We start from the raw sequence: 17,243 nt of genomic DNA, 5'->3' as shown, positions 1-17,243 counted from the left end.
TCAATTTAGCTATTGACTCCCATTACTTGGGATCAGCCACACACAACGTAGATGTTTAGATTTAGAGTGCATGGGTATGTTTGTCATTTTGCACATGAGTATTTAGAAGTAGATAAATCCTTACTGTAATATCAAACCAAAGGGGATGGCAGAAGGTGATTACTTAAAAAATATATATATATATATATTTCACTTCCGCATCTGAAAGCGTGAAAGATGTGTCTTTTATGTTGTTGTTCTAATGTGCTGGGCTAATGTACCAGCTTGACATGGTCTGACCAGCTTAAGCTATGTTTTGAAAAAGCTTATTGACCAGCTACCAGCTCAGAAAAGTGACCAGCACTAGCTGGTTGACCAGCTAATATCCAGCTAGACCAGCTTATGACCAGCCTGACAAAGGTCAATTTTCAAGCTGGTCAAGTTAGCATAGCTGGATTTTACACCAGGGTATTCTTGTGTTGCTTCAATGAACGTATAGCGTTTGTAACTGCTGAGTCGTCGGGAAGCTCAAACATTGGTAGTTGACCCAATGACCCAGCTTCTGCAATGGCTTATAGATAGATAGATAGATAGATAGATAGATAGATAGATAGGAATTGAAATTGAAGTGGAATTGAAAATACATAGGACAAAGCAGAGACTTCACTCACTTTTAATACACAAATCACCCATCCACAGACCTTAATACCAGATTCAGTCAGGTTAAGACAGCATGACACAGACAGAATTATGTTAACCATAACACCTAGACAAGACATTCACCAACTCAAGGGCCTGTCCAATCTCAGCCCAGTCCACTTTGTCTTTAACCAAGTGTCATATGCTTGTAGTTATTTATAACACCTTCTCAGTTTGGTTGTGTCAGATTGAGAAGGATGCTTGCAATTAAACTGGGTAATGCAAAGTGGCGTTTCAACAGTATTTGTAATGAGAAATTCAAGGACTACAAGAAACTTTGCTGGGCATTTTCAAAGTTTTCATGGAGCTTATTTCTGAATGAATCGTCTTCAGCTCTTCAGCAAAACAATGTTTTTTGGGATTTTTTCAACTTGGAACACGCAAACCAGTCTATTCGGGAGATAATATTCCATGTACCTTCACAAAACTGGTGTTCTTGTGTTACCGTGGAAACCCTGTTAAGACAAAGAGGGTGGTGATTGGACAGAATAGGCCCCTCCTCCCTTCCTTCACTTTCTTGCACTCTTTCTCTTCCCTTGCTCCCAGCTCGCAGCTGTCCATTGCTTTAATCAGCATGAGGTTGGCATGACGACTAACGAGGGGTGGAGGGTGTAAACAAGGGGGCATGGGGGAACTCTGTAAATGTGACACAAACTGGGGGAGGAGACTTGGGTGTTGGCATGGTAACGGCTCACAGACCGCCGCCCTTCTTTGGGAGAAAAAAGGAAAACAGCTTTGTGCCCCCCCCACCACCACCACCACGGCACCACTACCCACCCCTCTCCTTCTCCCTCCTGTCACCCGCTACAGAGCAGGGACATCAAATCAGGGTCCTCGAGGTCCGAGGACTGTTGGTTTTCTACCCTCCCTTTACCTTGGAGTCAGGTGTGAAGCCAGTCTGGCCAATCAGTAGCACTAATTCTTCAGCTTTACCTGGGAAAAAATAAAACCAGGGCCGGATTTGGATTCGAGGTCCAGATATGATGATGGCTACGATAGCGCAAAGAGGCTCAATCCATTTTGGACCCCGTCCACCAATCACAGCCTCTCCCCTTTCACCCAGCCCTGCTATACCTGTCAGTGGTCTGTTCAGGGTGCCTGCATGTCTCTGCTGCGTAGTGACGTGTCCAGTCGCAACACTTTCCACATTTTAGTGTGCACTCTATATAGATGTACTTCCAGGGCCTGATCACTACTCTACAGCAATCGAAATGCGACACGTCACAATACGTCACTACGCAACAGATACGCAAGGCCCCCGAGCAGACTGTTGAGGCGAGCCGATCATGGAACGACAGCGCCCTACCCTCCCCCTCTCCCTCCCTTGCCCTGGACTTCCTGCCGTGGCCCCCGGCCCCCTACAGGCCCTTCCTGCCGGCGGCGGCTCGGGCCTGGGCCTTGCGGACGTAGGCCTCGCGGAAGAACTGGCAGAAGAGCACGAAGTAGCTGAGGTACATAAGCGAGGACCAGACCACATTCTGCACGTGTGACGGGCACTCCTGGCCCTGCTGCATCCAGGAGAACACCAGCCCGTTCACCACGCACCCCACAGCCATCTGGGTAATCTGCGTGGCCGTCACAAACATGGCAAACTTTCGGGACACGCGGAATCCTGCCGCCCGGAGGGCGTAGTACGAGTACATGACCGCGTGGACCAGGTAGTTCATGGTCATGAACCAGCCCCCGCCGGCCACCATGTCCTTGTAGGAGTACCAGGAGTAGAGCAGCACCGTGATGTGGTGGTACCAGTGCAGGAAGATCAGCCTCTGCTTCCTCAGGATGATGAAGAGCGTGTCTCCTGTGAGGGGGAGAGCAAGAGAGGCCCGTCCGACGGAGGTTACAGACGTGAACAACCTCCTCTGATCCCCCAGTTCGTATCAGTCTTCGGTCTTAATGTCAAAAACCATGCATTCTACGATGCAGAAAGCTACAGTAAAAATATAAAATAATGTTTTTTTTTGTCAAGCAGGACACTTTTATCATGTCAAATATGGGGGAGGTATGGGGGAGATATTCGCTCAGGAGGTAATAGCGGTTGTCTGGCAGTCGGAAGGTTGCTGGTTTGACACCTAACCCCTAATTGGTACCTTGCATGGCAGCACATCATAGTTGGTGTGTGAGTGTGTGAATGAGTTGTATCAATTGTAAAACGCTTTGGATAAAAGTGCTATATAAATGCAGTTCATATATTATGCCCTTATTGCAAATTAAAACCTATTAAAACCTACATTAGTTAATGCTGATTAATGTACCCTTATTGGAAAGTATCACATGTTAAAACCTACATTAGTGAATGCTTTTTCATGTACCATTATTGTAAAGTGCCTCATGTTAAAACCTACATTAGTTAATGCTGATTAATGTACCCTTATTGGAAAGTATCACATGTTAAAACCTGCATTAGTTAATGCTGATTCATGTAGCCTTATTGTAAAGTGTCACATGTTAAAACCTACATTAGTGAATGCTTATTCATGTACTATAATTGTAAAGTACCTCATGTTAAAACCTACGTTAGTTAATACTGACCATTAGTTAAGTGCGACCGCATTGTGCTTACCGAGCTCGGGGGCCTTGCTCAGGACGAAGGCATAGGCCCAGAACTTGCTGACAGGGCCATTGTAGAAGCTCTGGTCGCAGACTGACTGCTTGAGGCCTTTGGTCATCAGGATGAACACCATGTAGCCTCCGGTGCGAATTGCTCCGAATATGCTGCAAGCAAGAGGAGGCTTCAGAGGAGCAACTAAAGCCACTTACAGTTGATTAGGCTATGCAGTGGCCAATCCCCCTTGGAGCAATGTGGGGTTAAGGGCCCAACAGCTGTGTGGATCTACACCGGGGCTTGAACCATTTACAATTTACATTTCAGTCATTTGGCAGACGCTTTTAATCCAAAGCGACTTACAAGTGCACAGGTTCTTCCACAGGTTAAAAGCATCAAAGCCATAACTTATAAAATACGCATGAAGAGCATGAACCGCCAACGTATCACATGTGTGTTGAAATTGTTTTTGTTTTGGATTCAAATACCTTTCTGTGCTCTATTGATCTTGCCGGGTGCATTTGAGCCCGCTAGGAGGAGCAGATTGGCGGGGTTTACACTTTTGGGATCAACAATTAATTTGTTCCAGTACACCTGGCAAACTTAGGTAACTTAAAGTATTTGCTCACTGTATCTATCCATTCTGCTTACTCCTAACAACAATCATGAGTGTTTTATTGTATGTATATATTTCAGTACAAAAACATATGCTCTATATAGCAATAACACATAACAGAAATATATAACCCCATTAAACTCATTTTGGGGTTCTTGAAGGCTTGCACACTAATTGCAAACAATCCTTCTACTATCCCCTACTGTGGTAAGCTCACCTGTCCTCAGCCAAAAGTAAAACCATCAGGCCTTACCCGAACACTGAGAGAGAGAGAGAGAGAGAGAGAGAGAGAGAGAGAGAGAGAGAGAGAAAGAGAGAGAGAGACCCAGTAAAAGATGAACAGGTGAGTTTTACCTGAACACTGCAAGATAGAGAGAGAGAGAGAGAGAGAGAGAGGAGAGACCCAGTAAAGGATGAACAGGTGAGTTTTACCTGAACACAGCAAGATAGAGAGAGAGGGCCCCAGTAAAGAATGAACAGGTCAGCCTTATCTGAACACGGCAAGAGAGCGACCTAGTGAAGGATGAACAGGTGAGCCTTACCTGAACACGGCGAGAGAGAGGGACCAGAGCACCAGGGGCTTCCTCAGCTCAAACTTCTCCCGCTGTTTCATCAGTCTACGCCCACCCAGAACGCAGGCCGCATAGAGGGCAGAGTACAGGAACGACTTCTTCCTGAAGAACAGACACAGCGGTCTGAGGCTACGTACACACTACCGGTTTTAGTTTCTGAACTTTTCGGAAATGTTTTAGTTGAGAGGTTTTCGCTACCATGACCTGTCCGCACACATTACTCAAATGTGTCCTGTGGTTTTTCAAAACCTAGAATCCTAGTGTCCACACAGCACTTTTCTTTGACAGCAGATTTGATATTTAGAGTTCCATGGTAAGCATAATGTCCTTTACAGTAAAAAAACAAACAAACAACATGAATTGATTAAACGCTTTCCAAGTGTTATAGTAAAATTAATACAACTATTATGTTTGAAATTCCCTCTGAACTGGTGTGTACCACCAATGGAAATCTACATCATTTACATAGTGTGTAACTTTATGTAACTTTACACTAACTTTACATTTCCTTAGCTAACGTCAGCTAGCTAGCTAACTATAATGTTATTCTTTCCAATTAGCAAGCTAGCTAATGTTAGTAGCCTAACGTTGGCTAACATAAACCAGAGAGGAATACTGTTAGCTAGCTAGGTCACTGACACGTGTTTATATATCTAGCTAAGTATACCAAAATCATCATTTATATTTCTGTGACTTTTCAGACAAATAAATATTACTATAACTTCTATCATGTAAGAAAATCTTGCATTTTCAGAGTAAAATCAAACAAATTGGACATCCGACAGAATGGCTCTCAGCCAATGTTGTGCCGCACCTGAACCAGACCCCCTAAACATATTAGAATTGATTTTCGTCACTCAAAATAATTAAATTTGAGTGACGAAAGCTTGTTTTAAGGTGAAGAGAACTTGTTCACAACATTATCCAAAATAGTATTTAGTCTAGAATTGTTTTTATTTATTTAAAGGAATACACCAATATTTTGGGAAATATACCCTTTTCTCGACTTACCCACACTTCCGAGGAGATGTTCGAATTCATTTTCATTTTTATGCATTCACTGGCTCGGTTTCCATGTTAGAAAAACATGTTAGCTTAGCAAAAAGACTTGAAGGAGACTATAGGAGTCAGTCGCCTACCTCCTTCAAAGTGAAGAAATTCTCCAAAGCTGTCTTATTTATGCAAGGTATTGTGTGTATTTGAAATGCACTTGCAGGAAAAAAATGGCAAAAACGAGAGGCGTTGATTTCAGAGAAGTTACACAATTGGAACTATAATGCAGTTATAGATCTGAAGGAGGAGCTAGATCAACCAGCAGAAGACAGAGAGATACACATGTTCAGCAGTTATAGCTCCGACCATCTAACTTTTTGAAAAGGGTTTTAGTGCTAGTGTGTACAAGGCCTTTGTGATGGCTCTTCAACCAATCATGTCTGCTTTAACAATTCTGAAGCCTTTGGGGAATTTTAACATTTTTTCCTCCTGTAACCTACTGGGACTCAATCGCCCCCTTAAAGGGTTGAGATACATGTGATGTCTGAAACTAATGTGTAGTAACCAATCAAATGCTTTTCTTCCATAGCAAAAAAAAGATCTGAGTGGGTCACACAGTTACCGGTAAAACATGATAACTGTTCTCATTTGAGTTTGAAATAGCTTCACTCTCTCTATGGCTAAGCTCATTTCCCAACATGGGCTGTAAACTCAAATGGTTCCTTATAAAGAGTGAGAAGTAACAGGGTCTTTGGGCACTAAATCATTGGGTGCCTTACTTCTCTTAGGTTTTGGAACCACTTGCCTTATCCACCTAAAATGCATTCAAGTAACTTAAGATGAATCCAAAATCTGAAGATGGCTGTCTGTAGTAGATGCTGATGTCCGTCACCCTTGAAAGGGACACTCTGATGGCCTCCATTTTGGATTCAAACACAGTGAGTATGCTATGGGATTTGCTTTCCTTCTGTGTGGGAGTCGAATGCCCCATCAATGCCCCAAAGATTGTGCCCATTACACACGTCTGGATGGGCCTCAAATCCTGTTCAGGGTACAGCAGGACTCTGTTGTTTTAAAAGATGGGTGGTATTTGGGGGGGGGGGGTGTCCTGCCTCTCGGCAAGGATGTACAGACAAAGGGAAAAGACAACATCCCTGACAGAGAGAGAATGGGAGAGAAGGGAGAGAGACAGAGAGAGAATGGGAGGGAGAGAAAGAAAATAGGAGACAGAGGGAGGGAGAGAGGGGGGTACAAAGAGAAAGAGAGAGCAGGAGATACCGAGAACACCGAGATCAGTAGGTGGTGAAGTTGGGAGTGTTTTTATATTATCACAATCAGTGTTAAGAAAAGCTTCCCCGTACAGCTGCATCTCAAAAAATGACAATATCGGGAAAATAAGTTTTTTGAAACTTTCATATATTCTAGATAAATTGTACATAAACTGAAATATTTCCTTATTTTGTTTTAATCTTGATGATTACGGCTTACAGCTCATGAAAATCCAGTATCTCAAACTCTGCTGACATGACAGTTGTCCAAAAGACACTCATTGACTCCCTTCATAAAGAGGGTAAGCCACAGAAGGTCATTGCTGAAAGGGCTGGCTGTCTGCAGCGCTGTATCAAAGCATATTCATGGAAAGTTGACTGGAAGGGAAAAGTGTGGTAGGAAAAGGTGCACAAGCAACAGGGATGCCTGCAACCGTGAGAGGATTGTCAAGCAAAGCCGATTCAAGAACTTGGGGAGCTTCACAAGGAATAGACTGAGGCCAGAGTCAGTGCATCAAGAGCCACCATGCACAGATGTGTCTAGGAAATGGGCTACAAGAGTCGCATTCCTTATGTCAAGCCACTCCTGAACCAGAGACAACGTCAGAAGCGTCTTACCTGGGCTAAGGAGAAAAATAACTGGACTGTTGCTCAGTGGTCCAAAGTCAGATGAAAGTACATTTTGCATTTCATTTGGAAATCAAGGTCCCAGAGTTTGGAGGAAGAGTGGAGAGGCACAGAATCCAAGTTGCTTGAAGTCCTGTGTGAAGTTTCCACAGTCACTGATAATTTGGGGTGCCATGTCATCTGCTGGTGTTGGTCCACTGTGTTTTATCAAGCCCAGAGTCAACGCAGCCGTCAACCAGGAGATTTTAGAGCACTTCATGCTTCCGTCTGCTGACAAGCTTTCCTTTTCCAGCAGGACTTGGCACCTGTCCAAAGTGCCAAAACTATTAGTAACTGGTTTGCTGACCATGGTATTACTGTGCTTGATTGGCCAGCCAACTTGCCTGAACTTTCTGTATTATAAATCCTTTTTTTGATTGGTCTTATGCAATATTCTAATATTTTGAGATTCTGGATTTCATCAAGATTAAAACAAAAAAAAGGCTAGAAATATTTCACTTTATGTGTAATGAATCTAGAATATATGAAAGTTTCACTTTTTGAATTAAATTACAGAAAAAAATAAACTTTTCCACAATATTAAAAATGTTTTGAGATGCACCTGTACTTTGCTGATTATGTTTAGCTGTGCAGCTCCCTAGGACAGATGTGTGCAGAGAACGCTGTTTAAACACAGTGTAATGGCAGAGTGTTAAAAGGCTATTCTCCTTGGTGTATTGAGTGAGGAGACCAAGCAGTGGGCTTTAACCAGCACCAGCTTCTTTTTCAAAATCAAGTCAATTCAATTGTCAAAATACATTTATTCACAATCAGCGTTTTTTTCTTCATCTAAAGTCTCCCCATGTGAAGACTTAAATTATGTCATTGTGTTATTAGGATACAGTACAGTAATACTTTATGGACGAATCAGGGACAGTTTGCGTCACTGTCACTTTCTCTTACAAGCTCAGTGGAGGAGCCGCGTCGGCTTCCCAGGAGGTCTCTAACTACAAATTGTACATGGTGGCGGCCGTAAAAATTGAGTTCCACTGATTCAAAAAGCTTTTCACAAGCCCATGGGTAGTCAGTGGGTGATGTAACAGGCACTTGGTCCATATTTTTGGCTTTTACAGTCAGGTATCTAACAGCTGGGACAATGGCCAGAGGCAATTCTTACGCTGAAGCTCTCAAACTGAAAACTGAGACCAGGTGACCCTACAGGTGAGGGAGAGAAGGAGCATTTTTCACAAACGCACATAACACTTGTTCACTAACGTGCAGTCCACACTTTGTAGAGAGCCCTGTCACTGGATAGGCCTCTAGAGAGGACAGCAAGATGAATTTATGCTTTTTCACTTTGAAAACTTATCAGACTCACTCTCATTCACTCTGAAAACTGCTAAAAATTACTCCTGTTCTGAATAGCCCAGGGTGCATTGCGCTCGGGATGGGGTGTTGATTGCAGCCCTGTTTCACTCCTGACAGCTGCTTTGTGGAAGGGAAAAAGGGCAGCATTGCTACGCATTCAGAAGGGACAGTCTGACTGGCCTGGTGGAGATTCACACAGTGAGGAAACCTTCATTTTGTGAAACTATGTGAAGTAGACCTGCGCTGATCAATTAATTCAGGGCAGGGTAAACCAACACAAGCCTTTCTTTAACGCTTTCAGCAGTTGTGGATGTAAAGTAAGCCACATGGCAGATATGTGGTTCTTTCCATACCTGTCAATTGGCCTGCTTGGATCCTACATTCTCAGAAATAAAGTGACAGTGGAGGTACATTTCTGTTCTTCAAGGATCAAGCTACTGCACCCTGAACATACAGCAATGTTATTTTAGATACTAATGAGTACCTATTCCAAGCAAAAAAGGTCTTAATTAATGATATACTGCTGGCTAGTGGTACAAATGTATGTACCTACAGGGTACCACCTCAGTGACATGCATTTGTACCTTCTTAGGCACTTTATTTCTGAGAGCATACTGTAATAAATGTTGGCATGTGTAAAAAAAACACATGATTTAGATTGAAGTAACAATGTGAAACTGTGTTCCCTGTCCTTTAGTCTTTTGGCACCGTCTTTCCCAAACCTAACAAGCCCTTGTCCGGTATGTGTATTAGACTGATGAGTTGTCGAGATGTTCAGACTTAGTAGACCATCACCCCATGTGCAGAGCAAGTAGCGTGTCACTGTCATTGTGAAATAGGCTGTTGTTGTGAAATATAAAAGCAGGCAGTCCATCTGCTGCTTTTCAGGTTATTCCACAGAGTCCCAGTTCTTATCTATGAGCTCACTTCTGGCACTACTTCCCTCGGGGATTACTCAGCACACTTGTACCTGCTCATGCACTTTGATGAGAGTGTCTGCTAAATGGCTGTAATGTAATGTTTTCATTTACTGATCTGCAGGTCTAGGTTTGGGATAATCAGCCTTTTTAGTGGATTTTCAATATTCAAAGATGTCGGTTTGACGCATGTCCAAAGGCGTTCATACATTGGGGTCCAATGTATGATGCCATTGTGAGAATGGTGTACTTATGCACAAGAAATCATACCATTTGGCCTGCACAATGTTTGTTTATTCAAATTTTTGTGCATCACGCTACTTGTGCTCATAGCCCCTCCCTGTCAGAATGAGTCTTGAGGGGTCTCATAACAGCCTTCCTATGATCCAATCCGGGCAAAGGAAACTGTTACAGAAGCCTGTTGCCTGTTCCACAGGGTAGGATACCAGACTTAGCCAGATAACTGCACTGGACCCCACCAAAACCTGGAACATGTACTGAAGTTAAAAAAAACACACAAACACACCTCCAAATGTATGAGCGATGACAACAGCACTTGATTGTCTATGAGCATTTTTGTGAACAAAATCTTGTTCTCTCGTTCAAACCTTTCCTACTTAACTTTACTTGTGCGTGTGTCACCTTAAGACAGCATCCAGCCCCGGGGGTTTCGGCTGGGGCTAAAGCACCAAAGTCACATTCCATTAGAGTCAGCGCTGTTTTTCATGGCTTGCCTGCGGTTAGCTGTGACCCACTTCCTGATTTCTGCAGCATCGCTCACTGATGCCCACTCTAGAAGTCTGCCAGTGCCCTTACAGGTGGGGGTGGGCTTGAGCCTTTATGGAGCCCGGTAGAATTCAGGTCCAAAAACGGCAACATCTCTAAAAAACGTCTTAAAGGGGCTATGTGCAAAAGAAGTTGTTTAGATTTTTGATTAGTCAGACACATTTTTATGGAACTCGCAAGAGAGAAAGAGAGAGAGGGGGAGGATTAAACCGGGAAAGAGAGGGAGAGGGAGAGAGAGAGGGAGACGGAGAGAGTATGATGGCAGTGTGAACACATTTTGCGTGTCCGTTTGTGTTATGACCAGTTGAGTGGCCAGTCCAGTCTGACTTTCCCAGAGAAAGAACAGGGTGAGTCATAGACTGGCGGTTGGGTTGAATCGCTAGGAAACGTTCCGCATGCTAAGCTCCTCTCATTTATCTTAGATAGCTGCTTATTGGCTGTGGCTGGATGTTGAGCTCTTGGTCATTGGCCGTCCAAAAGAATATGACTCTCCTTATTGGCTGTTTTGCTGTTCTGAGAAGTTTGGAGCTCCTTGGAACATTCCAAGTGACCAAGTGTCACTGCCCAGATAAACATAGTATATCCATCTAAGACCCGGCCCAAAAAAAAGTTTTAAGTATTGGATAACAGAAATATGTTGCAGTAAAAAGATATTTTTTTAAATTATTTACTTTATTTTTATTGATTGTCCTCAATTGAATGTAGTGTAAGTTTCAGCACAGTTGGATATATTTTTTTCTAATTCAAAAAGTCCTGGCTACAGTTAGACAAACTTGGGTAACACTTTACTTTCCAGGACAAACAGGCTGTAAAATGTATTTACATAGTACTTACATATGGTACTTACTGACTTTGTTTCATAGTACTTACCACTAAAATCAAAGTACTTACCTAATAATTACACAAACAGCTGTCTACTTACCCAGTAAGTACTATGCATTTAACGGGCTGTAAAATAAACATTGCCCAAACTTGCTATAAGGTATAGAGCCAACTCTTAAAGAGGGCAGATCAGTGAAAGAGTCTGGAACTTCACCTCAGCATGCATCTGCAATGGGGTGAGAAACAGCCCACGATTGGACGGTAGGTGGGTCCTCCACTGGCCAATCAGGGCGCTTTCCACGTTGGCTTTAAATAAACAGTTGCATCACGCATCACGCATCCTTGCTTTCCTGCTCAAGCTCTGTGCTCACAGGTCTTTGGCTGCTCCAGTTAACGCTCTCGTTTAAACCAAACGTGTGACATTTAAGGTTGCCAGTGGCAAGCGTACAAGAAGTGGAGCCATTAGCAGACAACCACATGTGCATACAAGCGCCACACAGTGACTTGTGTGAGAAAGTAGTTCTCATAAAAAATAAAAACTGCCAGACTTGCGGTTGAGTTTTATTATTTTGCTGTAGTAGTACGCTCTTTCCAGTCCAGCAGCTGAAAGCAAAGTCATAGAAGAACCACTTCAGATGGTGTTCAGCGTGAGAAAACGCCATGCTCAGCACAGCCTCGAGCACCAGGACGAGAAATCAGATTTTTCACTGAAAGTGCCCTCCGGCTATTAGCTTTTAGCACAGCTCATTATCCCACGGTGCGAAACTGTGTGAACATGCCACCTGAAACAAGCTTCCAGGCGTTGAAGGATGACACAATCAGACATTCGTCCAATCACCGAGTTACAGTGTGGATTCCCCTAAGCGTGTCAGAGGTGCATCTCAAAGCTGTCCATCCACTTTCAGACCACTATGTCATAGTCTAATTATTCTGCTTGACAAAAAGGGTGGCATTTCTCATCTCCCAGATGGAAAAATAACAGATATGTGAGACAGTCTTTGGACATTACGGCTCTGCGTCCCGACACTGGCCGAAGAGGTCAAACCCAAAGGTCAACCGGGCAAACAATTCCAAACCTAACAATTCCAAAGCTTTTTCCCGAAAAAGGTATCCTTGAGCTGCAGATGGACAGTTTCCTCTGAGCTGGGAGCATCAGACCAATGTCTAGAGTTGGGAACATCAGACCAATGCCTAGATCTGGGAGCATCAGCACCAATGCACATTTTACTAGTAACCCAGTAATGGCTTCCATTAAACAGGCCTACAGTACACTAGAGATTCACAACATAAATAAAACAGACTAAATAAAACACCTCTTAGTGAATCACTACTGACATTCTAATATACATCACATATACCTGTGAAAACGCACCCACACCCACAAATCGCTTACGCTCTCCCTCTCTCCCTGTCTCCTACACTCTCATCCTGTCTTCCCCCCCTCTCTGTATCACACACACACACACACACACACACACACACACACACACACAGCTCACACACATGCACACACACACAGCTCACACACAGCTCACACGCACACACATGCACACACACACACACACGCAGCTGTGGAGGAGAGCAGGGTCCAGGTGACAACGGGGTGTCAGAATGTGTAATGAGTCAGAACATCGACAGAGCACTTGCAGAAACAGCCTCACTCCTCCAAGCACCACTTTCACTGGAACGCACACACACACACACACACACACTTAAATATGTGCAATCACAGTGATGAATGAATCTGCTAATGCTGTGTCACTTTGTCCATTACACTATCATAACACAGAAAGACACAACAGATACTTATATTTAGCCAGACACTGTAGGTTGTGGCAAGCGCTGTCAGGCTAATGAAATGGAAAAAGGGGTTGGTTTGGATAGACCAGATAGTGACATTATTTAGTATGGATGTTAATCACTTTCCATTCGAACAATTCAATGAATTTACTCATTATTAAAGTGTTATTTTAAAAGTTCATTTTTATGTTTACTACACCCACTTTTAAACATAATCCTTAAGCCTTACCTTTCTCCTTTAAAGTTCTGAACTTCACCCATAAGTTCTGTGGTTCTGAGGCCCTTCTGTATTATTTATTTATTTATAAAAACAGTGGTGAGGTCATGAAATGCTCATTTATAGGTGAATGGTGTATTCTCATGTTCTTATGGTCTAAATAGGCTGAATGGCCTGTTCCCCCTCATCATGTATGGTTAGGTTAGTGGAATTCGCAGAAGCACTTGACCGAACGGGCAGGCCCACTGAGTGACACAGTTTGGGCTGTCACACTCTCTGTACACTCACCCATCACAAAGCTCTGCACACTCCACAGTGAGCCTTTGTCTGTCGCTGAAGCTGAGGCAATCGAATGTGATGCATCTTCGGACTACTCATTAACGGGCACCATCAAGTGCCTTACTGTGAGCAGCCGGCACACAGTGCTGGAAATGCCTGGTACCAACCGGACCCGACTGCTGCTGCTAGGACGTACAGAGGGGGAGGATATATCTGGGAATATCTGGTTGGCCAACAGAATCTCTGGGGTTGCCAGTTATGACCTTGGAGCTGAATATCTGGATGGACTACAGCATCTGTGGGCTGTGAGCACTGTACTATACACAAGAGCCTTAATGTTATCTCCCTCTCAATAGCCAGCCTCATATTTCGTTATGCATAAAACTGAGAACTAATGTGCATAAAACTGAGCTGCTTCTGGGTAGTTATGCACATATACAGCAGTTAGTCTGATTGGCCAGAATCAGGTCATTGTTTCTGTCCAATGGGAGCACAGGAGCTAATGGGGGGAAAGAAGAACAATCCAGACCTTATAGAAAAGCTGTGGGTGTGTGTGTGTGTGAGAGAGAGAGTGAGAGTGAGAGTGTGTGTATGTGCATGTGTATGTGTGTTTGCGTGTGTTTGTGTGTATGTGCGTGTGTGTGTGTGTGTTTTCAGGCTGGATATTACAGGCTGTCTCTCCACAGCAGAGACATCACAGGGCCAGTCTGACGGTAAAGTGCTGAGTCAGAAGCAGCAACAGAGGCCAAGTGTGTTTTTGAAGATCCTTCAAATAACAGGGGGCGGAGCCTCTGCGCTTGGCATCGCCATCCGAGGGACCAGCCTATGGGGCAATGCTCATCCTTCCTCATAGACAGCGTCCCAATCGCATGATCTACCAACACAACCCTTCACCGACTAATGGAGTGGTCTTCACATAATGGCAGATTTGCAATAAGTGCTGCATGTACCAACCAAGGGGTTGGGTTGGGTCTACGGGACACAATTACCACTGCAGCTTCAATAAAAGTCATGTCTTTATACCGTGATAGATTTCGCACTGGGATAGAATTCCTACTTTTAGATCTATACCTTAGCTAGTATCTACAACTCTTTTTCTATTTTAGGAGAGCAAGCATCCTGTTCCAGATTAAAGTGACGTAAACATTTTTGCACAATATGATTTGACCGACCTCGAGCACTACCAAGCTCTGTGTCAAGCACTTCTAATAATATCAGCATTTCCTCTAGTTTTCAGTACAATTTGTCAAAGAACATTCATGTTCACTTTGTTCAATGTCCAGAACATTACCGTCAAATTATATTATGTTGTAAAATTTGACTGATTTATTGAATTATATAGCTCTATGTACAGCTATATCAACCATAACTTATGGTGGGAAAAACGAACTCATTCTGATGCTACGTGAACGTGCTACGTGAAAATATCTTTCTTTTAGAATATTTGTAGTTTCGATTAGCGACCAAAACTGTGAAATATTTGTAGATACCGAAAAATCCTTTGCAGACGTGCACTAGGGCAAACTTTTACTTTCGACGTACTGTACGTGCTCAAATACATCAACGTGCTTCCGAATACCTGCGCAAAGGCGCTGTCTTGTGTAAAATGTTGAGTGCAGGCTTCTATTTTCTCTACGCTTTACGCAACAGCGACAAACATCGCATTCAGCTGTAAAATTACATGGCTATCGAGTCTAATCAGAACGAAAACATAGACTTAATTCAGGAAGCATTCGGATTCATAGCTACCAGGCTATTGCGGTCTAACGTTGGTAAAGGACGGACAATCGGTGCCAGAAATAAGATTATGATAATGAACAAGTAGGCGGCGCGCTCTGCGTCCCTACCCGCCAGTAATTATAGATCTGGAGATTGGTATTTGGTCCAAAAGAGATAGACCGGCACAAAGCACATGTGTCGCTATCAGGACGTGCCATTTTACATTTAAAGCCAATACATATATGATGATTATGATGTATGTCTCGCCTCACAATGATGCGTATTAGCATTCTACCGGCGTAAATAGTGGATGTGTTGCACACAGCAAGGCATAGCACAGGCTAAAATCATATGAATGGCAGGGAACCTGTTTAGCCATAATACCAAGGAATTAATCGCACACGTACGCTTCTCTCTAACGACAACACAATGGAAATCATTGCAATTAAATAAGCATGGAACGTGTATTCCAAGATGCGAATACACCACGTTGCAAATGCAAAATAATAACATGTAGGCTATGAACAGGGCTTTATGCGCGCATATAAGCTACATAACCAGGTTGCGTATAGCAAATATTAGTCATTGTTATATTCTAACGGTACCTAAGAGAGTCTTACTTTTGTTACCAAATGTAACTTAATATTATAAGTCAAAACACCATACATTACGTACACTTGATCCCTACTGCGCTAGTCATTTCTGACGGCACGGTACATACCAGTTTTCCTGCATCCATTGGATGGCTTCGTTCTCGTTGAACTGCCTTTCAAATTCGTATTCTTGCAGAGCGAGGACTGACATGTTAATAAATTAATCTCACCGTCCACGGATACCCAGGCGAAAAAGTATTTTGTGTTAAAATCGAGCGCCCCTAGGTTTATCTCTGACCGCGCATCGCTCTCGCCCCGGAAAAAGCTAGCGCTATTGCTACCGACCGTTAGCTGGCGTTAAAACCTCCAGTCCAGACCGGAGTCCAGCAGGCACACGCCCTCCCCCGTCAGCGAGGCGGGGTCTAGATGCTGAAGTCAAAAGCCGCGGATCCTTCTAGCTTTGCCAACACGGTAGAATGTCTTTAATCGAGATTGCTTCTTCGGCTTTTTGTCAATGGCTGGCCTAGCAGCTGGTTTCCAGGTCCAACTGAGCTCAGTGGTATCTGAGACACGAATACTGACGGGATTTGACCCTCAATCAATTCGTTGTAAGGAAAATAAAAGTGTAGTCAAGTCTACAAGTACTACTAAAAAGAGAACAATTATTTATCACTTGTTTATTTTATTTATTATTTGTCACTCATGCATTGAGAGCACCAGTATTCAGTTGAACTGGTTATACAAATGTATATTGTACTTTGTATATTTTATATTGTCATTTAATGTATATTGTCACCATGCATCTGTTACTGATAATAATTAAGTAGCCTGCTTTTTAAATAATTGTCAAGAGGCATCAAATTCAGACTAAACAGCCAAGTAATTGCTCTGTATAAATCTGTTGACCAGTAGGATCTGACACCAGAACCTGCCCTGTATTCCAGAACAAGGATTCAGAACTCAAACCATATCTGGTCCTGACTAACTATGGTCAATAAAGATCTCATGACACTCATCGCAAAGAGTAGGGGGTTTCCCAGTGTCCTGGCTAAATTCCCAACCTGGCTCTTTCTCCTAATCATCCCCTTAATTGGTTAAAAAGTGTTCTCTCCCTCACCACCTCAGCTGATGTGTGGTGAGCATTCTGGCACAAAATGGCAGCTGTGCATCACCCAGGTGTGTGCTGCACATTGGTGGAGGTTGAAGCGAGTTTTACCCCAACACTGTAAAGCATGCTGAGTGTGGGAAAAACACTAAATGTAACTATCTGTCTGTCACAAAATAGGTTATCCTGGCCTGTGGTGCACTAGATTCTATAAACAGCTGCAATATTGAATATTTTGCTGGTATTTGATTCCATTTAATATTATTGTTTATTTCATATTATTTTCTGCCCAGATTTCAAGGCAAATCTCATCAACAGGCAAGACAGGAAACATGATCAGTAGGGCCCCACAGGAATCCCCC

At 43.2% G+C, this 17,243-nt stretch overlaps 1 protein-coding gene across 1 annotated transcript; it reads right to left on the bottom strand.

Annotated features, from left to right (window-relative positions):
* Positions 1–636: 636 nt before the first annotated feature.
* Positions 637–16,223, bottom strand: elovl6 (ELOVL fatty acid elongase 6). Its single transcript, XM_061246352.1, has 4 exons — positions 15,905–16,223; positions 4,379–4,510; positions 3,239–3,390; positions 637–2,476 (listed from the first exon to the last, which is right to left on the bottom strand). The coding sequence occupies exons 1-4, from the start codon at positions 15,985–15,987 to the stop codon at positions 2,037–2,039; spliced, it is 807 nt and encodes a 268-aa protein (XP_061102336.1). The 5' UTR covers positions 15,988–16,223; the 3' UTR covers positions 637–2,036.
* Between the last annotated feature and the right edge of the window lie 1,020 nt (positions 16,224–17,243).

This window comes from Conger conger, chromosome 6 (genome assembly GCF_963514075.1).
Source record: "Conger conger chromosome 6, fConCon1.1, whole genome shotgun sequence".
NCBI classification, from domain to species: domain Eukaryota; kingdom Metazoa; phylum Chordata; class Actinopteri; order Anguilliformes; family Congridae; genus Conger; species Conger conger.
The sequence above is the reverse complement of the archived record's forward strand: the minus strand, read 5'-3'. Positions and strand labels throughout refer to the sequence as shown.

Bases quoted from the DNA above. Each gene is read 5' to 3' on its own strand.
- elovl6 (XM_061246352.1), bottom strand. From the start codon at position 15,987: ATGTCAGTCCTCGCTCTGCAAGAATACGAATTTGAAAGGCAGTTCAAC. The intron at 4,511-15,904 runs GTATGTACCGTG...TCTGTTCTTCAG, and splicing joins CAATGGATGCAGGAAAACTG to GAAGAAGTCGTTCCTGTACT. The intron at 3,391-4,378 runs GTAAGGCTCACC...TCTTGCTTGCAG, and splicing joins CTCTCTCTCGCCGTGTTCAG to CATATTCGGAGCAATTCGCA.